We start from the raw sequence: 26,884 nt of genomic DNA, 5'->3' as shown, positions 1-26,884 counted from the left end.
AGGGTAGACTTCCTGTAGGAGGTGGCACTGAAGCTGGCCCAGGAATGATCCTCTATAGATGTTCAAAAAAAGATGATGATGGAATCATGCAGGGGAAGAAGTACCCTGGTATGGTCAGGGCAAGGGGTGCAGTGTGAGAGCAGGTTGTGGGGACAGTGAGGAGAGAAGATCTGAGGAGAGGGCAGCCTGCCAGAAACCAGGGAATGGGGACGGGGGAGACCAGGAAGAGATGTGGTAAGGGGCATGGGGCTGTGAGAGCACCTGAAGTTGCAGGGGGAGGAACTGAGTTCACACTGGCTGCAGATTGGGGGCAGAGGAACAACCAAGAACAGAGGGAAGCCTGCCGACCCTTCTGCCCCTCCCATCCCCCATCCTCCTGTTCCAGATGGCCTAGGGCACCTCTCAGGTCTGGAAGAGCTCCAGGAAACCAGGTTTCCCTGTTTACACTCAGCTAGGGGGAGGAGAGAAGGGAAGAGGGGAGGGGTGGCCGCAGGGGCAGGCTGGTGAGCTTGCTCCAGCTCCAGCTGGGCCTGGAGTGTTGGACCTGCCTCAGCAGGCTCAGGCTCTCTGCTCCCCGCCTGATACTTCACCATGGCCACGAAGGTAGACAGTAGACTTGGGGGGCTCCCCAGCAGTGGCTGCGACATGGGCACAGCCCGCGAGCACATGCAGGCAGTCACCCGAAACTACATCACCCACCCCCGTGTCAGTGAGTACGACCCCCAATGGGTGAGGCTGGGGTGGGCTGCTGTGTCCTCAGGTGCTGCTTTTTAGCCTCAAGGAAAGAGGAAGATCAGAGACCTGAGGAGATCTGTAGGGCTTTTGGTCCAGTGCAGTGATGCTGTAGGTGGCCTGGATAAGGGGCCACCTCTGCAGGAGGAGAGATGGGGTCCCCCAGCCCAGGCTACCCCAGGGGAGAGGGCAGCGGAGTAGTTGCAGGAAATTTCCTGCCATCACTCTGATCCTGCACTGAGACCCCAAGCCCAGAGAGAGCTCCCAGCTGCCCCTGAGAGTGTGTGTGTCTGAATGTGTACTCAGGGTATGTGCGTGTGTAAACCAGAACACTCAGCATGAGGAAATGGATGATCTTGGGGGATGTGTGGCAGGACAGAGTTTGTGTGCATTCTCAAAATGGGGAAATACAATACGTGACACTGTGTGTGTCGTGTCAGGTCTCGTGTGTGTGTTCTGGGGGAAGGTGTCTGTGTATAACCAGGGGAAGGCATGTACCTGGCTGTGTGTGTGCTCCCTCTTGCACTTGGGTGAGGATATGTATGCATATATGTGTGACAGCTTGAGTGTATATGATCAGAGTGAGGAAACGTGGCTGTGTGCACGCTTATACACTCAGGGTAAGAGTGTATGTGTTTGCATGTGTGTGTGTGCGTGTGTGTGTGCTCAAGCGTGCATGCTCATGGGGAGAATATGGTGAGTGTGTAGTCAGGTGATGTCACATGTCTGTGTGTGTAAGGTCAGAGGCAGAGTGAGTGGCTGGCCTCCAGGTATAGAGGTGTGTGTGCTGGAGTGCACCCTTGTAAGCTTCGGAGGGGGCCTCCAGGGGTGGTTTGAGTACCTGTCCTGCAGGGGTGGGCCAAATCCAAATGTCTGGGGCAGAGAACCCGGTAAGGCCCACCAAACGGAGCCCTCTCCCACCAAAGGGAGCCCTCTACCCCTGCCATCTCTCCTTGTTCAAGGTCACTGTCCCTGGCCTGGCGAATTCTAGAATTCTCAGACAGCGCAGCTCACTGGAGTAAACCGGCCTGGCCAGCACTAGCTAAGCAGACCCAGCGGCTCCTAACAGGGTGTGAATGGGGAGAAGCTGGCCTAGCACAGTCTCCCTCACTCCCTCTGCAGTCACACAGTCCCATGGGGGGAGGAGGAATGGCCTGAGAGGGTAGCTGAGAGCTGGGTCTGCCCTCCAAGAGGAGCCCACAGAGTATATGGCACCTCCTGAGGCCCAAGCAGACACTGAGGGGTGGAGCACATTCCAGCGAAGGAGAAACCCAGAGGTGTGGTGTCAGATTGATCAAGGTGGCCCTGCGGGCCCTGCCCTGTGGAGGTACAGAGAAGATGGAGGCCCAGATTCACCCCTGGGGCAAAGCGGGAGTCACCAAGGCCCAGAAATATGCAGTCTGTGTCCCCCTTGGGTCCAGAGCCCGGGCCTGGAGACCTGAACAGAACTGGCTGACTCTTGTCCATCCCGTGTGACTCTGCCCCTGCCCCTGCCGGCTCCTCCCCCATCACCCCTCTTCCCTGGGGGAACAGGAGAGCTCCCAAGGTCCTCAGTGCAGCGTGGGCTCTGCGGTCCGGAACTACCTGCTTTGCTTTCCTTCTACCTGGAATGTGCCCCCCCAGGAACCCCGCAGGGTGCAAGCTCACCCCACAGCCCCCTCCATCCGGTTCCTTCCCAGCCAGTCCCTTATTTATAGTCAACAAGTCCTGGGTCACACACTCCAGGTTTGTCCCAGGCTGGAACTCAGGGGTGGCAGCACCACCAAGTTTGCAAGTGTGTTGCTGCACATGGCCCCCCTCCCCCAGATGAATGGGTTCACACACAACAGCTGACCCAGACACAAGGGTGAGCGCAGGGGGGGCCCCTTCGGCGCATGGGCTCCGTGGCTGTATTAAAGATGTTACTGCAATGACAAAGGCCACCACCTTTGCTTTTCCTCCCAGGGGCCAGCCCCAGTCCAGCCCTGACACCCTCCCACCCCCAAGCTGGATTCCTCAGTGTGCTTCCACACCTGCAGCTTTCACCAAGTTTCCCCTCTTTCCTCCTCAGGTGCCTGAGGGGTTTTCTCCCCGTGGTGCAGAGGGCACCAACAGGTGCAAAATCCAGAGCTGCTGCCCTCAAGCGGGAGGCAGGACTTCTGTGTCCCTCTCTGCCCTCCTCCCCAAGCCTGGCCTCCTACTGGGATCTCTAAGCACTTCCAAGCAGAACTTTGTGTAGTGACCGAAAGAGCCTAGGAGAAGGGCCGCTAGCTCCCAGCCCCAGGGCTCCCTGGGCCAGGAGAAGGCTTCCTGGAGGAGGAGGTGGATTAAACCGGCCTGAGGCACTGCAGTGGGGAGGGAATGGGCCAGAGAGGAGGGAGTGGGATAGAATCATGATGGGGAGTGAACCTCGGCAATATCCACCCCAGGAAAAAAGGGGCCCCTTTGCCTCCCTCAGAGCTGGAGCTGTTCTCCAAGGGGAGGAGGTGGCGTGGAGCTGGTCATGTGGGGCAGAAGTTGCTAGGCTGACAGGGTTAGGGGTGCAGTACACATGCATGAGCAAAAGTTAGGCTGGACAGGCTGGCAGTCTGGCTGGAGGGATGGAGTCAGGTCGGATCGCACAGGGGTTTGAGTGCCACACCGCTGGCTGCCTCAGAAAGTTCCACCGGCTGGGTCTTGGGCTGATTTCTAAGAACCCTTGGCTTCCAAACCCTCCCCCGCTCCCCTAATCCCTTCAGCGGGATCAGGGAGGAGGTGAGGGACCTGTTGCCCCGGCCTTGCCCCCACCCTGGCCTCACGCATGGACGCGCCTGCCTCAGCCCGCTCCCAGGACGCTGCAGGTGTGGCTGGGCCGCCCTAATTAGTGGGCCGCCAGAGCCCCTGCTGAGTCTTTGACCAGGAAGGCGGTGGGGACACAGGGGCAGGGAGGGGCTCCACCAGCCTACAGCCCAAAGTGCAACCCGAAGTGTCAGCTAAGACAATGGAGAGGGGGTGGGAAGAGCAGCTGGAGGGAGAGTCTGAAAAGTCTCAGGAAGGCCTATTGAGGAAGGGCCCCTCAGAGGGCTTCTGGTTCAGCACCCTGCCTCAGCACTACCCCCACCCTTCACCTCTGCAGGGTCAAGGGTGTGTCCCAGGGCTAAGGTAGTAGCCATTTCCTTGAGTGCCACAGGATACTGTCCTGATTTGTGGTGTGCCCCAGGAGAAATCGGCTGACTTTCCGGGCCTCAGTTTGCCACTCCATGCAATGGACTCAACGGACAGAGTTGGGGGTGGGTACAAACAAAAGGTCTGGCTTCCAATCAAGGACACCCTTGTTGCTCAGCTACCACATTGGCTGTGTCCAAACCAGGCAGCGTCTCACAAAAGATAGAGCCTAGTTTGCTGGGGGGACACACTAGTCTGAGGGGAGAGACACAGTCTGTGTTGCTAAGGAACAGATAAGCTGGAGAACAGGATGCCCCCTAGGGTACCAGCCTGGAGCCCTGCGAGGCTTCAGAGGGGAGAGGGCCCAGTGGGCTGCAGTAGTTAGTCAAGCGCACGGCCTTGAAGGATGTGAAGAGCCAGATGCTGAACCAAAAGAGCCACATAAATGATTATCTGCATCGAAGGGCCAGGCTATGGAGCAATGTATTCAGTCAACAACTATTTATGAAGTCTACCTAGAGCCAGGCACTGTACCTTCCGGAAGCCTGGGAAGGCGACGTATAGACCAGGCTGGTGCGAGAGATACATGGGGGACTTAGAGACCTCGTGCTGGTCACCTACGTGGGCTTGGCTGGGAGAGGCATAGAACAGCCTGGCAGCCCAGTGCCTGGTTCTGCTGCAGGCAAGCACTTTGCCCCAGCCCTTCCACCTCCCGCATCGGGCCAGCCCCTCCTTCCTGGGGGCTGGGGTGGGGGACAGGTCCAGATACCTTCTTTGTGCCCACCACCATCACCACTCTCCCCGACTCCTTGGGTGCCCCAGCTCCCAAAGTAGAGTTGTTGGATGTCAGGGTTAACGGGGATTTCATGAGACAGAAGCTGTGAAGTGGGGAAAGCCCCCTGTTAACGCAGTGAGGAAGCTGAAAGACTTGTCTCCCAAGCAGAACTAGAAATGGTTCCCTGGGGATCCCTGGACCTGGGGAGGGGGGGCTCTCCGTCTCACACCCATGCCCCCCTGTGAGACCCAGCCACCCTGTATCTTTCTTCTGCCATCTCAGCCCTTTTGGCTAGTCTGCTGTTTTCTCTACAGGGCCAGCAAGATGTCAGATCCTCTGGGGCTTTTTAAAATGTAGCCGTTTCCCCACCCCCATGCTTATTCCCATGTTCTCAGGATCCATTTCCTCCTCCTTCAGCTGGGCTTACCTGCTCCACTTTGCTTCACACAGTTCTAGCAATCCAGAGAATTTCATCAAAAAGCCAGGTCGGCCGGAGGGGGAGTGTGTGGCTGATTGGTGTGGAGGGTGATGCCGCAGCCTCTGACCTGCCCCCCTCCGTGGTGTCTTCCTATGTCCCCCTTAGCTCTGTGCACCCTTTCTCTCATCCTTTCCACCATATGTCTGCACAGGCGTGGCAGGGGCCAAGGGAACAAGCTCTCGGGCTGGAGGACAGGACCCTCATCTGGTTTGAGTCTGGGAAGGTGGCAGGAGGGGAATACACCTGGGTTCTGACGTGGGAAATATGGGGATGAGTTGGTGGGATCAAGTAACACCTTTCATAAATCATCCAATGAATATTCAGTGTGTCTAGCATACACCCACACTCTTCTAAGAGGTGGGGACTAAGCAGTGATCACTGCAGACACCCCTGCTCTCATGAAGCTGATACGTCCTCCTGCACCCAGGAAATGAGCCTGCACATGCCAGCCAAACTGCCCTTCCGTCTGTCTCACCTCTGCCAGATGGGCCCTTGGCCAGGCTCTCTGGGCGCTGGCTGATGAACTCCACCTGACCTTGAAGTCTCAGCTCAGATGGCCCTTCCTGTAAGGTGCTTCCTCGTGAGCACCCAGTCTGGTCTCTGCCTTCCCTTCATGGCACCTACTGCAGTTCGTAGTTAAATTGATTTATCTTTATCCCCTCTTCTTAACTATAGGCTCCCTGTTTATTTGCCACCTTTATTTACATAGTCTAGTACCTAGAGGGCATCCGAAACATATGCTTGAAGAAAGGAAGGGAGGAGGGAAAGAAGAAAAGTAACCATCGAGGGTCAGGTGCCCGGTGCCATCCTTGAGTCCCTCCAACATTCAAAGTTCCTCCACGTAGGCTGAGGAGCAGTCAGAGGTGGCGGGAGGGGTGTGCAGGGCCTCCCAGGAGCTGCAGGGGGACAGTGCATTCAGGCTCTGGTCCCTTTGCATTTAGCAATCTGCAGGCCAGAGGTGGCCAAGAGAGGAGGCAGGAAAGGGCAAGGGGTGGTGGAAGGTAGAAGGGAAGAAAGCAAGAGAGCCATGCTTGTGAGAAACTGGACTGTGAAGGCAGTACCTGGAGAAGGACTGGGGCGGAGGGAGTGTTTTTAAGATGGGAGATGCCAGAGCTTGCTGGATGGGGAGACCACAGAGAGAGAGCGGTGCTGGCCCTTCACTCCAGAGAGCAGTCAGCTCCAGGGCCTGGTCCCTGGTACCGAGAGGAGCTGGCCTGAGATTGAAGGTGCGACACCCCCTCCATGGGAAAAGAGGAGAGGGTAGTTCAGTAGGTCGATACTTTGAGGGTAGGAAAGTAATGGAATCCCCGCGCCAGGCCCAAGCCCAAGAAGAATTTATCTTCTGCTGCCCTCCGCCTGTTCTTAGGTTTTCCAGTGTTTAAGCTCAGAAAAGCCTTGCAATTATCTATGCAATGATCTGCTAGCCCAAGTCTCAGTGAAAGAAACTTATGTTCAAGAAAAATAAGGAATCTGATCATTGAGCCCTAGACTCGGAAGGGTGTACGCAAGGAGTGTTTAGTTTCCCTTGGCGTGGGGTGGCTTGGCACCAGGCTGGCCTAGAAACAGAGGGCAAGTGGCTGGGAGCCAATGTGGTCTGATGAGAAGGCCAAAGAGTGGGGTCCTGGCCGCTGCTCTGCCACAAGCATGCTGTGTGACCCTGGGCCAGGCTTTTCACCCTTCTGGGCCCCTTTGGACTATTGTCCCCTGTGAGGTCCTTCCAGCCTGTGAGTGACCCAGCGACCTCACAGATACCCGGCCCATTCTGCTTTGCCAACTTCCTTTATCTCAGGACCCCAGGGAAGGACTACGGTATCCCAGGGTTATAAGCAAGAGAGGGTTCCAGGGTCCCTCAGCCAGCCCCTAAGGAAACCAAAATAGGCTTCCTGTCTGCCAGTCCATGGCTTCCTCTGTGCGGCCCCAACACTGGAATCAGGAAGTATTTCCTGATGTCTAACCCAATCGCTCCCTGTAAGTGGAGCTCATTTCCCTGCTTGTGGGTCTCAGCTCAGCAGCCGTTAGGACAGAGACATTCTGCTGCCTCCTCCTTCCTTGTCACTTTCTCCCCGCCCCCAGGAGCACCCACTGGGTCCTCGGGAGCCTGGGAGCCTCATGGCACAGCAGAGGTGCTGGCTGGTTTTTCTCACTAATGCCTGCACACGTTCCCCAAAGTGTTCAGTGGGTGTGGGGTGATGAAGAGGAGTGTGGTGCTGGCGAGGGGCAGGGGAGGACAGTTCTAAGCCACAGCTGGGGGCCAGGAGCTGTTGGGAAACACTGGGGGTCAGAGAGGACGGAATGGGTAAGTTGGGGGCTGAGGCCGGAGGGAAAGCTGCCTCAGGGATGAGAAAGGCTTCTGCATGGCTGAGGGAGGGAGGACTCTGAGGGGCGTCTGCCCTTGCCCTGGCCCTCCCCCAGTCTCCTGCAGGTGTCCGAGGCAGCGGGGGCCCTGCGGGCAGGGGCATGACCCTTACAGCAATGGTGGCTGGCCCTGTCACAGCTAATGACCCTGACAACCCAGGCTGAGGAGGGGTGGAGGTGGTGCTTAGAGGGAGGGAACTGAACAGAAGGGAAGGCAGAGGACACCCCGTGTGTGTGTGTGTGTGTGTGTGTGTGTGTGTGTGTGTGTGTGTGTGTGTGTGTCTGGGTATCTGGGTGTGAGACCCTCACCCACCCACCCTTTTCCCAGCCTACAGGACTGTGTGCAGTGTCAATGGGCCCCTGGTGGTGCTGGACCAGGTCAAGGTAAGGCTTCTTCCTCTTTCTAGACACCAAAGCAAAATCCCAGGGCCCCCCAGCTCCTGTGCAGGATTTGCATGATTTGCAGGATTTCTTCTAAATTGTCTAGATGGCTCCCATGGGTCTACCCTATTCTTTCTAATCCTGTCACCCACCCCCAGATCTCCCTCCCAGCTGACTTCCTGCCTTTTCAGCGCACCTCCCACTTTGGGCCTTGGGAGACCTCCTTCTCCACCAATGAGCTGGGACATCTGGGCTATTATGCTTCTTTCTCCATCTGTAGAATGGAGTGTCTAACTTTCTCATAAGGCTGGACTCTCCCAAATGCCACTCTCATGGCTCTTCTTTTAAAAGGAAGAGGAGGAGGAGGAAGATGACTGCCAGCTAACTTTTCTCCAGAGCTTGAGGCCTCTGGAATATCTCATCCTGGGAACCAGTGTGTGAGAAGTGAAGTGGACCTCATGGAAGGAAATGGGATTGGGGCTACTTTGTGTCCCCTGGGGAACTGCAGGGCCATGCAGACACTGGCAGTATTTTGAGCCCCGGGGTTGGGGCTTCTTGAGGCATAAAGAGCCCTGCAAATGTATACGATTACTCTGCTATTCTGCTACCTCCACCAACGACATGTACCCCCATCGCCCACCCCACGCCCCAGCTAAACAAACTGGAAACCTTGACTCCTTGCCACCCTTGACTCCTCCCTTCCTCGCTGCGCCATCTGTCAGTGCACATGTGCTGTCAGCAGTCCCCTACCCCACCAATGCCTTATTATGGCCACGGCCTCTGGACCCCTGGCCTGGCACCCTGCCACCCTCGACTCTGCAGCCATATAGTCCTGACACCTTCAGTCCCCAACTCAAACTCACTTAGGGCGCCCAGTGTCCTCATCTTACAGGCTCTATGCTCCATAAGGCTCTGCCTACCTTTCCACTCGCATGTCTCATCACTCTCCCTTGCCACTTGGAAAACCATACTGTCTCTGCATGGAGCTGCCACTTGATGTCTCAGGGCCTTTGCACATACTTTTCCCTCTGCCTCCTGTCTACCATTTCCCCATGCCCTCTGTCCGACTCATCCCCGGCACTAGGTGAGAGCAAACCTTCTCCTGGAAGCCCCTCCCAGCCCCCTGGTCACTGAGCCTGTCCTTCTTCTCAACTTTGTACTGCCTTGTTGGCTGCATCTATTGAGACATTTGGTCACCACCTGGCCACATGTCTCCTCCCTGCCCCCTCCCCCCCCACACTGTGCCCTCCTATTGGACATGGATGGTGTTTTATTAATCCTGAGCTCCCAGAGCCCCACGTGGCACTTTCACTAAACCTCCAGCCCATTGGAGGTTCTTCGTGTGTTCAAAGGAAGGGTGAGTAAATGAATGAGCTGAATGAATGAATAAATGTTAGTATGACTAAATATGGACCTGTCAAAACCATGGACCTGCCAACTGTATTAAAGAAATAAGACCCACCGATTTCTGGAAAACAGATTCCATGTTCATGTGGACATTACTGTTTGACCCACTAGTGTTGGGGACGCCCGGGAGGAAGCGTGGTGGAGCAGTTGTGTGTGTGTGTGCAGGTGGTCTGACTCAGGCTTCTGGAATTTTATTCCCAGTCCCCCACCCACCCACCCCTCCTAGCTACCTGTCAATTCTAGGTCAGCAACATCAGCACCCCCTGGGAACTTGTTAGAAATACAGCTTCTTGGGCTCCACCCCAGACTGACAGAATCGGAAACTCTGGGTGTAGGACACCGAAGTCTGTTTTTAAAGCCCTCTGGGTGATCAAATGTTCCCTGAAGTGGCAGAACCATCTATACAGGATTGTAAATCCCAGTTTCCTCATCTATTAAATTATCATAGGATTATTATGAGGATCAAATCAGATAAATGTCATAGTATTATTCTCCTTTGAGAACAGTTAGCAATAGCTCCACCCGGCATGCAGAAATGCCTGATTAGACAGATAGTGCCAACTCCTGGCCCCTTGCCCACCTCCACCACACTCCCTACATACCTGTTCGTCTGTATAGGACCCAGTGCTGTATGAAGAATCAGAAGCTAAGCAGACACCCATTTTCTGAACTGTCAAATGGGGCGGGACTAGGAAACTGAAGATAGATCCCCAGACCTATGGTTCTGTGATTATTGGATGCATCTGGAACTCTAGCAGAACAGAATAAATGGGTGATGGAGACAGCCAAAGAACCCTGGGCTTGCAGAGGGAAGGAAAGGAATCAGTAATATATATATAGTCCCATAAGTTCAGAAGACACCTTTATGCATTGCTCTCCGCTGCCCCCACCCCTTTCCCGTGTTCTAAAATTGCTAGGACAAAATGCCCCGATTCCTCCACTACAGCGCCACCTTCTGCCCGCATTGAATCACGCAGGCAGTTATGCTTCCTGCTTCCATCCTTCTTAAATGGAAAAATATTTGGGGGAAGAAATTTGTACAAGTCAGAGGTTCTTAGCCCAGGAAATAAGGGCCTTGAAATTGTATACAAATCTTTGAAGGTGTGTATTGTGTATTCATGCGACTGTGCATTTTTCTGGGGGTAGTTTCCACAGTTTCATCTGATTTTCTGAGCTACAAAGTCTTGCCAGAGTTGCTTAGAACTTCCCGGTCCTCCGAGTACAGCAGCTTGCCTGTGCCTGACCCCTTGCTGGTTGAGAACTCAGTTGCATCTCCAGCAGAGAAGATGGGTCGCACTGTACCATCCCCATTCCCTGCAATGCTCTTAGTAACCAACCGTGAGAGCTGAGATAATCAGGCTTGCTCAGTATTGTGGCTGGGAAACAGGGCTCCTTTGGGTAAAACTGATTGGATGGCCATCAGCTGTGGATAGTTAGCTGTCAGCTGTAACCAGTGAGCCATTGGCCAGTAATATAACTGCTGTGGCTACGCTAGCAGAAAATGGGGGCTAGCAAGGAGATGGTGGCTGAGCCTGCAAGCGGCGCAGTGAGGGTTGAGAATTGTGTGGCTCCTGCTTCCTGTGTCTCCAACCCAGCCACCAGCGAGACACAGTGCACCATCTCCTCTCCACTCTCTTCCTCTCCTTCACCCACAAAAACCCACATAAAAAGGATTGCTTTATAATACCCTGCTGCCTTGTTTTTATTGGGCTCATTGTCTGATTTCTTTTGGGCCCACTATGGCCTGTGCTCTGTCCAGCAATTTTCCTCCTGAGGTTAGCAGCCCACCATCAGCTCCGCAGACAATAAGGCCAGTGGCACTGTGGGGACAGAGTCCCAGAGAACAGCTTCCAGGCTCTTGGCCTCACGTGGAAAAGTGCTGGCTCGGGTAGTAGATGGTCATCAGCGTGACTAGTTGGCCATCGGTTGTAACCAGTGAGCCAATTAGCTGCTGATATAACTGCCGTGGCTGAGCTAGCAAACAGGGATTGCAGTTAGCAAGTGAGGTTGGTTGGCAGAGAAGCGGAGGGCAGATTGCTGCTAGCAAGTGGGGTTAACAAGCGTGGATGGCGGAACGAGACTGGGGTGCAGGAAGACCCCTTGTTGGGGTACTGGCAGATGTTTGCTCCCTGTGTCTCCAACCCAGCTGCCAGCGAGAATATAGTAGTATGACTCTCCTATCTGTGGCTCCGTGGTGTTCCTCTTTGGCCTCACCATATCCTGCGTTCTTATGTGGGGAGCGGGACCAGAGAGCCCGCGTGACACCCCGCGTGACAGGCACTTTCAGATAGGGAGGCCCAGGCAGAGAGGCAGAGGGAAAGGAGCCAGTACTCTTCTTGTTTAACTTGTTTCCCAGACCCCGCCATCCTTGCTCTTGGGCTCCCTCTTGTGGTTGTGAAGCCAAAGAGCGCTGGGCATTAGCCTCTAGGCCGACCTCAGAGCATTCTTCTTGGGCCAAGCCCCTCCCCCAGAACCCCTACTCCCCAGGGTCTGCGGGGTGATTAGGAGACCTAGGTCACCTTCCTGGCATCCTCTTCACAGGACGAGGAGGGGGGGTCAAGCCAAAGCTTCCCTCAGTGACCGTCAGCTGCAAGCCCTCCTGTCTTAGGTTTAACCCCAGCAGGTGTGCCCTGGGGGAGTGGGCTCCACGCTGGTCACACTCCAGCTGGAAAACTGAGCCATCCCCCCCACCCCCCGACTCCCTGTCCATTAAGGTCACTAGTTTGTGGAGAGCTGGCGATATAATGACAGTAATGATGCTGAGTAACCACTTGCACTGTACTTTAACATGTCCTAAATTGTTATTACATTTTGATTTTCTAAAAATGCTCCTTTGGAATTAATGAAACAAAGAAAAGATACATAAAGCGAACTATCTGCCCCTAACATATTGAGATAAGCAATGTAAAGATCCTGCTGTATATGAGCGAATATACACGTGTCATGCAGGGTCTCTGGTCCCGCTCCCCGCATAAGAACACAGGACATGGTGAGGCCAACCAGCTGTGGCTAGTTGGTTACAGCGGACGGCCAACTAGCCACAGCTGATGGCCATCCAATCACAATTGATGGCCATTTACTACCGGAGTGAGCACCTTTCCACGTGAGGGCGAGAGCCTGGAAACTGCACTCCTGGCCTCTGTCCCCACAACACGGGTCAGAGGTTTACACGGGTGATTAGTCTCTTAAAACATATCCAGTAGATACACATTTAACTCGTTCTTTTTGATAGCACGTAGGAGACAATAGTATGGATTTACTGTGACTTATCCCATGGTTCCACTATTGATAGACATTCAGCATGTTTCCAGGCTTTGCTGTCCAAATAGTACAGCAATATAATATATTTTTTATACGGATGCTTTTATTGCTATAGGATAGATGCCCCCAAATGGAATTGCTGGTTCAATGTGTGTATTTATTTTCAAATAGATATTGAGAGTTTGGAGCAAGATTGCTTATCCCAGCAAGGTTGGGGTAATTCACATTCCTACCAACCTTGAAGAGAGGACCCACTTCTCAACACCCTTGCCAGCCCTGAACATGTTCTCTTGTAATTTTATCTGTCAAATAGATGAAAATCAGTACAGCCTTGCTTTTGTGTGCATTTCTCTGATGACTCGGGGAGTTGAGCATCTTTTCACCTGTTTAGATTTCACTCCCTCCTTGGTGAAATCTTCCTTGAGGTGTACAGATTGAGTTGTGGGAACGCTTTGTTTATTGTTCACATTTGTGTGTGGTGTCTTTGCCATATAGATATTTCAATTATAATCAAAACTTTCTATGTTTTCATGTATGGCTTCTGGAGTTTTCGTCTTGCTTAAAAACTTCTCTCTTCTCCGGCTTTTAACTGGATTATTCAGGAAGAAAGGAAAGAAGGAAAGCTCTTCTAGGATTTTTGTTCGCTTGTTTTAGCTTTATATTTAAAATCTTTATATGCCTGGAATGTATTTGTGTTACTGATGTAGGCGTCTTCTAAGTAGATACTGAGTTATGTTAGCACTGTTTATTCAATCAATTCTTTCTTTTCCCTGTGAACTAATAATATGCCACATTTGTGCTGTAACAGTCCCTGAAAACCTGGCTTCTGTCGCTGGACTCTATCGTCTGTCTCACTTATCCATTTGTCTGCCCCAGACCGACACTTAGCTCTTGACTTCAGTAGTTTCAGAACGTGTTTTACTATCTGATAAGGCAAGTCCTCCATTTCTGATCTTTTCTATAACTGTTTTTGGATATTCTCAGACATTTATATGAATTTTAAGATTTTTATTAAGTTCCAGAAGAAACAATAATCCATTGGGAATACATTTAATTTATATACTTTTGAAAGGATTTATATTTTTATGATAGTAAGTCATTCTGTCTTGGAAAACAATATTGTTCTCCATTGGTTCAGAGTTTGTTTCATGTCCTTCAGTAAGATTTTATTGTTTTCTTGTACCTTTCTTGGTAAATGTATTTCCAAATATTTAATGGGTTTTGGCCCTATTGTTGGTAGAATGTTTTTCTGCGTTTCCCCTTTCTGTTTATTGCTGGCATAGAAAAAAGGAGATTGAAATATATATATACATATCCAAATCCTCTTATTACTCCTGTTTTGTTTTTACTTGTTTTGTTTTAACTAGAGCCTCTTGGGTTTTTCTACATATACACTGTCATCTGCAAGTCAAGGGAATTATGTCTCTTTTTCTGTTGGCCTACTTTAATTTTGCTTTTTATTTCAAAACAATTTCAAATTTATAAAAAGTTGCAAAAATAAAATTAGTTCAAGGAACAGCCATATACCCAATTGTCAATATTTTATCCCATTTGTCCTATCATTTGCCCTTGAGTGTATGCATAATTTTTTTCTAGATCTTTTGATAGGTTATCCTTGAATACCCCAGTGTGTATTTACAAAGAATAAGGATATTCTTTTACATAACCACAGTAGAGTTATCAACTTCAGAAATTTACAATGGCACATTTATCTAATCTACTATTTATTATCAGCTGACTCAATAAAGTCCTTTATAGCTTTTTCTCCTCTCCAGGATAGGACATAACTGAGGGCCAGCTATTACATTTAATCATCATGTCTGTTTAGCCTCCTAAATCTGGAACATTTCCATAGCCTTTCTTTGACATTTTTGAAGACTACAGTCTCCTCCCATCACCACTGATTTTTTTTTAACTTTTATTTTTTATCTCTTATTATCTTTTTTTTAACTTTTTCTAAAATTTTTTCAGATGATCACAGATTTTTTAATCCTTTAATCCACTAATAAGGATATTATTACATGAATAGATTTTCTAATATTAAACTAAACTTGAATTCCTGGAATAATCTCAATTTGGTCTTTATTATTTTTATTTGTGTGTGTGTGTGTGTGTGTGTGTGTGTGTAACTTCATTTTTTGTTTTTTAAATTTTTTTTCTTTTATTGTTTGGTTTGTTTGTAACTTGGCATTTTTTATACATTGCTGAATTTGGTTTGCTAAAAGTTTTGTTTAGAATGTTTTGTATCTATGTTCATGAGTGAGATTGCCTATAATTTTCCAATAATTAAATTGTCTTATTTTTGTATCAAGGTCATGCTTGCCTCATAAAATGAGTTAAAGATCGTCCCTTTTCTTCCAGTCTTTTGAACAGCTTAAGTAAATTTCAAACTAGTTGTTCCTTGATTGTTAGAACTCACTGGTAAAACTACTGAGACTAGTGTTTTCTTTGTGGAAAGACTTTAAACTATCCAAAATGTTAAGGATTATAGGAATATTCTGGTTTTTACTTTGTTTTTAATTGGTTTTGGTTTGAGTTGTATTCTGCTAGGACTTTATTCATTTCATCTAAGTTGTGAAATATATTGCATAAAGTTATTCATGGGTGGCCGGATGGCTCAGTTGATTAGAGCATGAGATCTTAACAACAGGGTTGCCGGTTCGATTCCCGCATGGGATGGTGGGCTGTGCCCCCTGCAACTAAAGATTGAAAATGGCGACTGGACTTGGAGTTGAGCTGCACCCTCCACAACTAGATTGAAGGACAACGATTTGGAGCTGATGGGCTCTGGAAAAACACACTGTTCCCCAATATTCACCAATAAAATTGTTTAAAAAGTTACTCATAATTCCTTTTAATATATTTTTAAGTACTATTAGCACAGCTAGATTTGACACTTTTATTCCAACAATTATTTATTCATGCATTTTCTCTTTTTTAACCAATGTTGCCAGAGATTTGTCTATTTTATTAGGCTTTTCAAAGAACCAATTTGGCTTTGTTGATCTTCTCTATTATATATTTGTTTTCTGTGTTAAAGATTTCTGCCCTTTTATTATATCTTCTTCTTTCTTGGAGTTTTAGTACTGTTTGTTTTTCCGTAGTCTTTCTTTGACATTTTTGAAGACTACAGTCTCCTCCTGTCACCACCTTTTTTTTTTAATAAGACATTCTCCATTTATGCTTATTGATATAGTTTTTAATTTCTTTTTTTTGTCTTATTGTATAAATGAAAATTTCCAAAGCAAAATTAAGTAACAATGGTGATAGAAGCATATTTTTAAGCTTCTTTCTTAAGACATCTCAATTGCATACTTTTAAGCTTCCCTGACCTTTTTCCTTTTCTAATGTAAAGCTCTACATGCATCACATATATGTTGACATATAGTTTTTCATTATTGTTTAGTACCAAATGTTTTCTAATTATTATGAGTTCTATATTTAGAATACTTTTAGATGTCCTGATGCATGAAGTTTTTCTTTTTTTTAATTGATTTCTACCTTACTTTGATTATAGTCAGAAAACATGGTACAACTTGATGTGTTCTATAGGTCATAGTCATAGCATGAGATGATGCCCCTTCATTCTTTCCTATTTCATTTGTCCTTCCAGTTTTGATTTTCTCTGATGCCCAAGGAGTAATTTAGACAAGTACTTTGATTCCCCAGAATATTGGGAACACTGTGGGGAAGGGTGTCATCTTTTTGCCATTTATTTCTGTTGGATTAAAAGTACGACTTCCTCTCTGAAGTAAATCAACAACCAGGGAAGCAAGGTGAGGGAGCCTAGACTATGCTAAGCATTTTCTCCAGTATTTCCCCTGGGAAGATGGAATATGACTTCGGTCTCTAGGTTCGGATGAGAGCTGAGGACCAGTGTCAGTGTGGAGGGTCTGCTGTGCCAGCCCAGCTCGCCTGGCCTGGCTCGTAGCCTCCCCTAGATGTGGGTAAAGATTGGGATCCTGATACCATGTTTCCCCAAAAATAAGACCAGGTCTTATATTAATTTTTGCTCCAAAAGACGCATCAGGGCATATTTTCGGGGGATGTCTCACTTTTTCATGTACGACCATCTACAATCTATATTTATTTCATGTACAACAATATATAGCATCTTATGGAACATCGTCATAATGTACTAAATGCGTCCGTCTGGCTAATGATCTTAACTGGCGCTTATTTTCGGGGTAGGTATTATTTTTGAGGAAACACGGTACCTGGAGTGTGCACAGTGTGTTCACCATCTATCCTCGGGCAGAAACGACGGTGCCATCCAAGAGACCTAAACAACCATAACAGCTGCTGCACTTTATTGAGCTGTTACAAGGTGCCAGGCACTAGCTAATGACTTTACATCTATTATCTTACTTTCTCCCCACAGCAGCCCTGTGAAGTGTAGGTATTATTATTATTATCCCTATTTTAAAGATGAGAAAACAAAGGCTCAGACATTACATAACTTCCAAAGGTCTCACAACATCTAAGCATCAGAGCTTCCATGTTAACCCTGGTCTTCCAACAAGTTGGTGCTCCTACCCATTCAGGTATACTGCCTCCCGAAAAAGATCCAAACTTCCCACTTCTTATCCCCTGAAGTTTATTTCTAAGAGTGTCTGAGCACAAGAGGGGAGATTGAAACTTGAGATTGGATCCAGGAGTTGGGTTGGGGGGGACCAGGACTTCACCTCTGATCTCACTGTCGCCTGGGCTGCTCTCCCCTCCTGCCAGTTTGCCCAGTATGCTGAGATCGTCAACTTCACCCTGCCTGATGGGACGCAGAGGGCTGGGCAAGTGCTTGAGGTGACTGGGACCAAGGCAATTGTTCAGGTAAGGGGAGTCAATGAGATGGTGGCTGGTTGAACAAATGGAAACACCCACCAACGTCCCACATTATCTTATAAACTCCAAAGGCAGGAAATGTCCTATTTCCCCAAGATCACCTTGCCCAGAGCTGGGCACAAATGAGAGAGTGAGGAATCTCATTCTCTTGTCCCATAGGTTTTTGAAGGGACCTCTGGGATTGATGCCCAGAAGACCACCTGCGAATTCACAGGGGACATCCTACGGATTCCAGTGTCAGAGGACATGCTGGGTGAGCTGTGGGGGTGGGACAGCGTGGGGTGCTCCTCTGTCCCGCCAGCCAGCTTCTCTGACCAAGCGCCGAGCACCCTGAATCGTTATTGCCTGTTCACACATCTGCCTCCCCTGTGATCTCTTTGAGTTCAGGGGTGATCTCTTCTCTCTTTGACCCCCAGCCCCAGCTCAGGGCTTGACATACAGCAGGGGTTCAATAAATGAGGAAGGCACAGGGGGTAGCCATCCATCTGCGGTCAGGCTGAAATGGACTGCACATTCCCTAATTTCCCCCCAAGATCTACCATACCTGGCCCTCTCCTCTTTTTAGCTCCCAAATCACCCAATTAGAGTAGCTGTCCTGGGCCAAGGCCTTGCCTATAAAGTTTTTCAGGGGCAGAAGGGAGACCCCCAAGGAGAAAGTCACCATAGCCAGCTCCCTGGAGGTAACTGAGGGATGAGGAGGAAGGGGACATGGGGCATTTGGGATGTGGGGGGCAGGTGGGAGCTGGTAGTGGTGTGGGGGGTGAGAGCCCCCACATGTGGGGGGTGAGAGCCCCAGGGCTGGCCCTGGGCATCTTCCAACACCCCTGCCCACCCCCGCCCACCCCCAGGTCGGGTTTTCAATGGTTCTGGCAAACCCATTGATAAGGGGCCAGTGGTCATGGCAGAGGATTTCCTGGATATCAATGGTAAGTGACCAGGGGCTCTGGGTGGCTTTAGGGATCCAGTCCCCCACGACCTTCCCCACCCCCAGTCATCATCTGTACCACCTTGCCCTTGGAAGTTCTGCGCCAGACACAGGTCAGGGTAATAGGCCAGGGCTCACCTCTAAGACACATCTCCAAGGATGGTCAGACAACAGCAGGTCAGGTGTGATATGAGAGCAGCAAAGGCCTCTCTGTCCCCAGAGAGCCACAGAGGCTGAAATACTGCCATCAGCACTCCATGTCCTGTACAGTGCCATCATCGTTGTGGCATTGTCCCATGCGTGCCCCAGGAGCACCGCTCTCTTGCCTTCCAGTTCTCTGTCCCCGCCCCTGAGAGCTAGTTGGGGTGGCTTTCAGAAGCAGACACAGCCCCTCCCAGCCTCTCACCCCTTTCAATGGGAGGCCATCTTGAGCCTTCTAACCCCACCGTCAGTTTTCTGAGGACGTGATGGAGGCCCAGGGAGGTTCACGGCTAACTCAAGCCCACACAGCCATTTGGAGGTAGAGCACGGGAGGGCTCCGATCACCTCAGTCCTCCAAACCTGCACTGCACCTGCAGGTCTTGAGGAGGGTGCTGGCCCCGACGGGGGGGGGGGGGGGGGGGGGCGCTCAGCCTGAGCGCCCGCCCCTGCCGCTTCCAATGCTCCAGGGCAACGCTGTCCAAGGGGGCGCTGGACATACGGCTGTTTACACACAAATTCATTCAAATGAAATCAAACTTCATTTCCAAACCACAGTTCACGTGCTCAACAGCCACATGTGGCTAGGGCCACCATATTGGATGGCGTTAGAGCCCATTTCCATCAGCGCAGAGAATTCTGTTCGCAGGGCTGCTCTGGAGTCAGGGAGAGGGTGGGGGAGGGCGGGAAGCACCCACCCCCTGGAGCATGCGTCCACTTGCCCTCCCCCAGGCCAGCCCATCAACCCCTACGACCGCATCTACCCGGAGGAGATGATCCAGACCGGCGTCTCTCCCATTGACGTCATGAACAGCATTGCCCGTGGTCAGAAGATTCCTATCTTCTCAGCAGCCGGGCTCCCCCACAACGAGGTGAGACCTACAGGAGCCTGCGGCACATCTGTGGGCCGGGGGCAGAGCGGAGGCGGGGCCGAGAGGGGCTTCCTGTGCCGAGTAGGCAGGGGCCAACCCAGCTGGAGCGACCAACAATCCAGACGGGCAGTTGTCCTCTGGCAGCTCAGGACGCCCTCATTGTCCCCCAGCAGATCTTCAGGCCGCTGCCTGAGTGAGTGGGGCGCTCACTGGCTCATGAGAGGGCCCACGCGTGGCCCCCGTGTTGACAGTCTGCTGAGCTGGGCTGACAGCGCTACCCACTGGTCCTTGTATTGGTCTTGACTCGCTGCCCAGAGCCAACGCCTCTGATGCCAGCCCCACAGCCATCTGAGGTCTCCCTGTTAAGGTTCCTTGCCCCACCCCTGCCACCTGGAGTGAACAGTTCCTCTCAAAGCAGCTGGTGTGACAATGTTTCTAGATGCTCCTCCCCTGACCCCCTACTCACCCACCCAACCACTCCCGGATGTGACCCAGCTCACCTCAAAATGGTGTGAGTGATCAGATGGCATAAACCATAAACGCCCTCTACCCTACACACACGCATCCTAATCTGGGTTACGGGAACTCCATGCGCTGTCGGCTTGGGACAATTCTGTGCCAAGATAAACCCCAGCAGTCGGAGGGGAGGGGAAGGGATTCCGAAGGGCCAAGCTGCCCCAAACCTGCGTCGAGGCTGTTGCTCTTTGGAGCTGTTATTCTGTCTGCTTTTCATAACAGGCACCTAGGCCCTCAGTGGTGCCAGAACAGGGCAGCCCCTCCCCTCAGAAAGGCTGTAGGACCTGAGGTTGCCCTTTCGCCTTTGTGGGTCCCTCCTACAGAAGGCCCTGGCAGGAGGATGTACTGGCAATTGCCCGTCCATCCTCTTCAACGCTCAGTGGGGAAGGCTCTGACGTCCTTCCCCCTAACCCCCTCCACTCCAGATTGCCGCCCAGATCTGCCGCCAGGCTGGGCTGGTGAAGAAGTCCAAGGCTGTGCTGGATTATCACGACGACAATTTTGCCATCGTCTTTGCAGCCATGGGGGTAAGAGTGGCTGGGCAGATTGGCAAGTTCTGGAAGCTGTGGGTAGGCAGCCTTGTTTCCTTTGTCCTGGCACGGCCCGATCTGATGGGGGAGGCACAATCCTTCTCCTTGAGAAGCTGTCAGAGTGCGGGCCTGTCTGGTGGGAGAGGTAAGAGCGTGACTGACGGGATGCAGCGGGCTCAGTGACTAGCGCAGTGTGTCCCTCAAGGCACCCAAAGGCCATGGCATCTAAAGATGGGCGCAGGGTGACCTGGAGGAGGGGAAACTAGGGAATTTGAGGAGACAAGACAGCTTGGGGAGGGGGAGACCAGCGCTCCCACACAGGTCCCAAGGTGGGAACAGGGAGGTAACAGGAAACAGCTGGCGAAGGGAGGAGCAGAGCTCAACCTGGGGATGTCGGAACCTCTCTGGGGGGATGATGAGACCCTACCCAGGACTGGGCAGCACGCCGGCCCTGCCCTCTTAGGTCCCGGGACCACCCCAGGGACCACGGCACCTTCCCCCCCAGTGACTGTTAGACAGTTGGTGGGTAGGCTTTACTGAGAAGAGATAGGATGGGCCTGGGCCCGTGTCCTCGAGTCACAGGACCCTGCCTCCAGCCCTCCCTGTTGTGTGTCCAGGTGAACATGGAGACAGCCAGGTTCTTCAAGTCTGACTTTGAGCAGAATGGTGCTATGGGGAATGTCTGCCTTTTCCTGAACTTGGCCAATGACCCCACGTGAGTCCTCCCCTCACACGTGTACTGTCCTCAAACAGCAGGCCTTGTCCTATTCCAAGACTCAGAGTACCACGGCTCAGGGGTTTCCAGAACTACAGCCATGGGCCAGGGCTGGGAGAACCATCCCTTGTTGTGCAGATGGGGAAACTGAGGCTGGTGATGGGTAAGGATAGCTCACGAAGAGACAGAAGGAGCAGGACCAGGACCCTGTCTGCCCCCTGCGGTCCCTCTGCTTTTCCCACAACTTGCATCGAACCCGTCCCGAGTCAGGGCTCTTCATCCTTCAGTCACTTCCATGGTCACCACTACAGAGATATGTACCTAAATCCTTCGTTTAGAAAAGCTGCTATTTTAAAAGTTTAGAAACTGTGAGTTTAAATCTGGGGGTCAAGTGGATGGAAAGAAAAATAATTCTAATAAACTGTGCTGGGTACTAAGAATACTCCAAAAACTAAGTAATAGAATTCTGGAGGCTGCAATGACATCACCAAAGGAGAGACCCCCAGGCACAGAGCCAGGGACCCAGGGGTGCTCACAGTGGAAGGGGGCGGCCAGGGCAGGCAAGTGTATGCACTGTGTACCCTAAGTGTACTCAGGAGCAGTGAGAGGAGCCGCAAGGAAAGAATCCTGAGGAAACAGAGTGCGGGTGCTCCAGCTGACCCAAGGGCAGGTGCCCCAAGAAAAAGGGCGCTAGAGCAGAAGCGCTGACCTGCCTCCCGCTGATATGCCAGAGTCCCTCACCTTCAGGCCACGGAGATGGGCCCCTGTCATCCTCATCAGCTGTCCCGCTCTCCCCTAACTCTCCGCCTGCCCCTTTTCCTACCTCTGCCCCTTTTCCTACCTTGAACCACAGGACAGGGGAGTGTTGGACCTGGCTGAGTGCCCATCCCCAGGAAGCACAGGCCTGACCTGGGGGCCAGGAGCGGGGGCTTATGGTAGCCACGCCTCTGCTGCTGTGTGCAGTCCCAGCTTTCCCCTCAGCAATGGGGCTACAAGGAGCACAGGCCTGGGCCTCCAGGCTCTCTAACTAGCGGCTGTACCTCCAGGATTGAGCGGATCATCACCCCGCGCCTGGCACTGACCGCGGCTGAATTCCTAGCCTACCAGTGCGAGAAGCACGTGCTGGTCATTCTGACTGACATGAGTTCCTACGCAGAGGCTTTGCGAGAGGTGAGGTGGCTGGGAAGGGGTGACAGTTTCATCCCAGCCCCTGCATCCCAGAATGTGCCCACCCAGGCTTGCTTCTGTTTCTCAGTCACTGAACTTCCCACTCACTCTTCCTTCTCTCAGCCCGTCACCCCCCTTCTTATACCAATGCCCACGGATACTACAGGTCTCAGCGGCCAGAGAGGAGGTGCCCGGGCGCCGAGGATTCCCTGGATACATGTACACAGACCTGGCCACCATCTACGAGCGGGCGGGCCGCGTGTCGGGCCGGGGGGGATCCATCACTCAGATCCCCATCCTCACTATGCCCAATGATGGTGAGGCTCCTCGCTGCCCACGACCCTCCGCAGGCCGCCCGCCCTCCCTTCCCACCCGGACATGTAAAGGGCCCGTGCTTCCTTGCATAGATGTGCAGTAGCTGTGTTCCTCCTGCAGGGTAGACACTGTCCTTTCCTTGTCCCCATCCATTCCTATCACTCCCATGAGGGGCAGAGCACCCCCATGACCCTGAGTGGGTGGAGACCTGGGCCCCAACTACACTGAGGCCAGTGCGTTTCCTTGTAGATATCACCCACCCAATCCCAGACCTGACGGGCTTCATCACAGAGGGACAGATCTACGTGGACAGACAGCTTCATAACCGACAGGTGCTGTCCCCTCCCCACCCACTCTCTGCTCTCTCCACCACCCCCTGTGCTTCATCTCTCCGTGAATTAGGAGGGGCCAGGCAGGAAGATATCCCAAACAGGAGATAACCCCCCAGGAAGACTGTGTGGCTCACAGACAGAAGACAGGTCTGGATGGAATCAAGCCTACCTGGTTATGAGAACTTCAGAAAATAATCTCATCTCTCTGAGCCTAGGTTTCCTCTCCTATAAAATGGGAATGATACTTATCACACAGTTGCTTTTTGGAGGATAAAATAAGTTGGCCTACAGAAAGCATCTAGCCCATAGTAGGTACTAAAGAATTACCATCTCCTCTTTCCAGTAACTTGCTTTGGCGAACAGAAATCTATGGGTAACTGACACACATAGATGGTTAATAGCATGCTAATGGGTTAGAAAATGTGTCTGTCCCATCTGGGGTGAAAAGCAACCCCTATGAGTTTTCCCTCTTCGCTCAGCTGGTCCTTTCTTTGTAGCTATTAACTTAAGCTTCACCCTGGTGTTGTCCGAACAATCAAAAGTTTCGAAGCAGCGAGCCTTTCGTTAATTAATGTGGTGTCATGTCCCGCTCCTCCCTCCTGTCTGGGAGCACACATGTAGATACACACACACCCGAGCCCTAGAATCGATGGGAGGTAAAGGAGCCGGGTGTAACCCATTTCTCTGTAGCAGGAGGACCGTGAGAACCACGGGGGAGGGGAAAGAAGCAGGGTTGGAAGGAAAGGAATGTTCATCGCGTGCCTCCTGCCACCCCTTCTGCTTCCCCAGATCTACCCACCTATCAACGTGCTCCCTTCCCTGTCACGGCTGATGAAGTCTGCCATTGGGGAGGGCATGACCAGAAAGGACCATGGAGATGTCTCCAACCAGCTGGTAAGAGCAGCAGGCCCAGGGCCTGGCGAGGAAGGTGGTTTCAGATGCTGGAGGTGGGAGCCCTATCAGGACCACGGGCTTTTCTCCTGGCAAAACCCCTCTTCCAAAAGTGGTCCTCCCAGCACAGCCCGATTGAGGGCCATTGGGTTCAGGTGATAAACCTGTGGTGACCGCCCACCCTCTGTACCCCCTCCCCCAGTACGCCTGCTATGCCATCGGGAAAGACGTGCAGGCCATGAAGGCAGTGGTGGGGGAGGAGGCGCTCACTTCGGAGGACCTGCTTTACCTGGAATTCCTGCAGAAGTTTGAGAAGAATTTCATTAACCAGGGTGAGGCGCTTTGGGGGTGTTCAGGCAGTAACCCCTTTACCCCGACAGACACACATACACACACCCCTCACATTCCTGCTCTGTCCCTAGGCCCTTACGAGAACCGCTCAGTGTTTGAGTCGCTGGACCTGGGCTGGAAGCTGTTGCGCATCTTCCCCAAGGAGATGCTGAAGCGCATCCCGCAGAACGTGATGGATGAGTTCTACTCCCGCGAGGGGGCGTCACAGGACACCGCGATTGACACTGCGTTCTAGCCCCGCCTGCAGCGTGGCCCGGAAGCAGGGTCCTGGGTTCCCTGCCTTCGGCATCGGTTCACGCAGCCCTCCGTACCCTCCATGATCCCACACCTGAACCAATCGCCTCTGCGCCCACGCTCAGCCCCCGCTCTATCCCTCTCCCTGACTTCCTGGCACTGGGAAAGAACATATTGTTAAACCTGTATTCTATGTCTTGTTCTTATAGGAGCATTTGTATTTTTATTTTAAAAGCTCCCCAAATAAGAAGTAAGTGAGATGAAGACGTTCATCTTATGTGAAAATGATTGGCAAAGCTGGGGGTGATGGGTACATGAGTTCATTAAACTATTCTCTCCACTTAAAAAAAGAAAAGAAGCCACATTAGCGTCTTAACAGCTGACAACAGAATTCCTCTTTGGGAGTTATTTGTCTTTGTTAAGAAATATGTTGATAAATTTCTTAGGTGGAACATGTGCTCAGGGACCATGGAAAGGACAATCTCCATGACAAAAGATGTGTCTGACTCTGACCAGCTCCAGAGAGGAGGGAGGAGAGTTGCTGGGGAGAGAGCCTGGGGGACGTAGAGGTGGTGTGAAATGGTGAGGAGAAAACCCTTCCGGTTAAAGAAAACGGGTGAAGAGCATCCTAAAAACCAGGATCTGGATTTTGCTTTGAAAGCTCCCTGTCCTTCTTTAATGTCATCCCTCCTGTCTCCTCTGCCCTATCAGCTATGAGGTCATGAATTCTTCCTAAGAGTCAGGGCTGGTTGAAAGGATGGAACTTCAGCAAAGGGCTGAGTTCCATTTCTGGGTCAATGTGCTGTGAAACCAGCCAGAATTCTTGGATCAAGAGCTGACACCAAAGGAGGCCCTAAGAATAAAGTTCCATCCCCATAATAATTCACTGCCATTTGGGGGAAAGCTTTTGGGTGTCCACAAGGCACAGAGTTGTTTATTTAATAAGTTTTATTGATATGTAATTCACATACCGTACAATTTACCTACTTATAATTGTATAATTCAACAACTTTGTATATTCAAAGTTGTGCAACTGTCACCACAATCAATTTTTAGATTTTCAAAAAGAAACTGCACTGCTAGCCATCACCCGTCCAATCCCTTGTCTGCCCTTTCCCCAGCCCTGGGCAACCATTAATCTACTTTCAATCTCCATAGCTTTGCCTATTCTGAACATTTCATATAAATAAATGGGATCATACAATATGTGGTCTTTTGCGTCTGGCTTCTTTCACTTCCCATAATATTTTCAAAGTTCATCCACATTGTAGCATGTATCAGTACTTCATTTCTTTTTATTGCCAAATAATATTCCATAGCATGGATATACCTTTTGTTTATCCACTTACCAGTCTAGGGACATGCTGTTTCCACTTCTAGGCCGTTATGAATAATACTGCTATGAAAACTCATGTACAAATTTTTGTGGGGGCATATATTTTCATTTCTCTTGGGTATATACCCAGGAGCAAAATGACTGGGCATCAGATTATGGCTTTATCTGTAATCTTTGAGAAACTACCAGACCGCAAATCCACTTCCAAAGTGGCTACACCATTTTACATTCCCCCCTGTAGTATATGAGGGTTCCAATTTCTCCACATCATCGACAACACTCATCTGTCTTTTTGAGTATCCTACTGGGTGTGAAATGATGTGTGGTTTTGATTTGCTTTTCCCTTATGATTAATGTGAGTTTCTTATCGTGTGTTTATTGGCCATATGTATATCTTCTTTGGAGAAATGTCTATTCAGATTCTTTGCCCATTTTCAATTAAGAAGGGGTGATACCGGGGCCGGCCCAGTGGCTCAGGCGGTTAGAGCTCCATGCTCCTAACGCCAAAGGCTGCTGGTTTGATTCCCACATAGGCCAGTGGGCTCTCAACTACAAGGCTGTCGGTTCAATTCCTCGACTCCCGCAAGGGATGATGGGTTCTGCCCCCTGCAACTAAGATTGAGCACGGCACCTTGACCTGAGCTGCCGCTGAGCTCCCGGATGGCTCAGTTGGTTGGAGCGCGTCCTCTCAACCACGAGGTTGCCGGTTGGACTCCCGCAAGGGATGGTGGGCTGCGCCCCCTACAACTAGCAATGGCAACTGGACCTGGAGCTGAGCTGCACCCTCCACAACTAAGAGTGAAAGGACAACAACTTGACTTGGAAAAAGTCCTGGAAGTACACACTGTTCCCCAATAAAGTCCTGTTTCTCTTCCCCAATAAAGTCTATTAAAAAAAAGGGGGGGTGATCCTGTAGATTATTCAGTAACCATCAACCCTGATTCAAGCAACACTGATTGCTTGGCTACTGTATAGTGTAAGAAGTTAAAAGGCAAACTGAGGAAAATATTGACCACAAAAATACATAAAGGGTTACCATGTTAATAAGTTTTACAAATCAATAAGAGACACATTAAGACCCTCAAAGAACAATGTGAGTAAACAGATAAGTCCCAGAAGAGAAAGAAAATACTGATTAATCAACCGCTTAA

The 26,884-nt window shown here is 50.9% G+C and overlaps 1 protein-coding gene across 1 annotated transcript; it reads left to right on the top strand.

Annotated features, from left to right (window-relative positions):
• Positions 1-506: 506 nt before the first annotated feature.
• On the top strand, positions 507-25,582 carry ATP6V1B1 (ATPase H+ transporting V1 subunit B1). The gene is made up of 14 exons (XM_033124936.1): positions 507-709; positions 7,792-7,847; positions 17,241-17,339; positions 17,511-17,604; positions 18,200-18,277; positions 19,207-19,346; positions 20,288-20,389; positions 21,010-21,107; positions 22,154-22,277; positions 22,441-22,591; positions 22,839-22,921; positions 23,711-23,815; positions 24,015-24,144; positions 24,235-25,582. The coding sequence occupies exons 1-14, from the start codon at positions 592-594 to the stop codon at positions 24,396-24,398; spliced, it is 1,542 nt and encodes a 513-aa protein (XP_032980827.1). The 5' UTR covers positions 507-591; the 3' UTR covers positions 24,399-25,582.
• The last annotated feature ends 1,302 nt before the right edge of the window (positions 25,583-26,884 follow it).

The sequence above is a fragment of the Rhinolophus ferrumequinum genome, chromosome 13 (genome assembly GCF_004115265.2).
Source record: "Rhinolophus ferrumequinum isolate MPI-CBG mRhiFer1 chromosome 13, mRhiFer1_v1.p, whole genome shotgun sequence".
NCBI classification, from domain to species: Eukaryota; Metazoa; Chordata; class Mammalia; order Chiroptera; family Rhinolophidae; genus Rhinolophus; species Rhinolophus ferrumequinum.
Note: the sequence above shows the minus strand (reverse complement) of the source record. Positions and strands in the feature narration are given on the sequence as shown.

Bases quoted from the DNA above. Each gene is read 5' to 3' on its own strand.
- ATP6V1B1 (XM_033124936.1), top strand. From the start codon at position 592: ATGGCCACGAAGGTAGACAGTAGACTTGGGGGGCTCCCCAGCAGTGGC. The intron at 23,816-24,014 runs GTAAGAGCAGCA...CCCCTCCCCCAG, and splicing joins GAGATGTCTCCAACCAGCTG to TACGCCTGCTATGCCATCGG. The intron at 24,145-24,234 runs GTGAGGCGCTTT...CTCTGTCCCTAG, and splicing joins GAAGAATTTCATTAACCAGG to GCCCTTACGAGAACCGCTCA.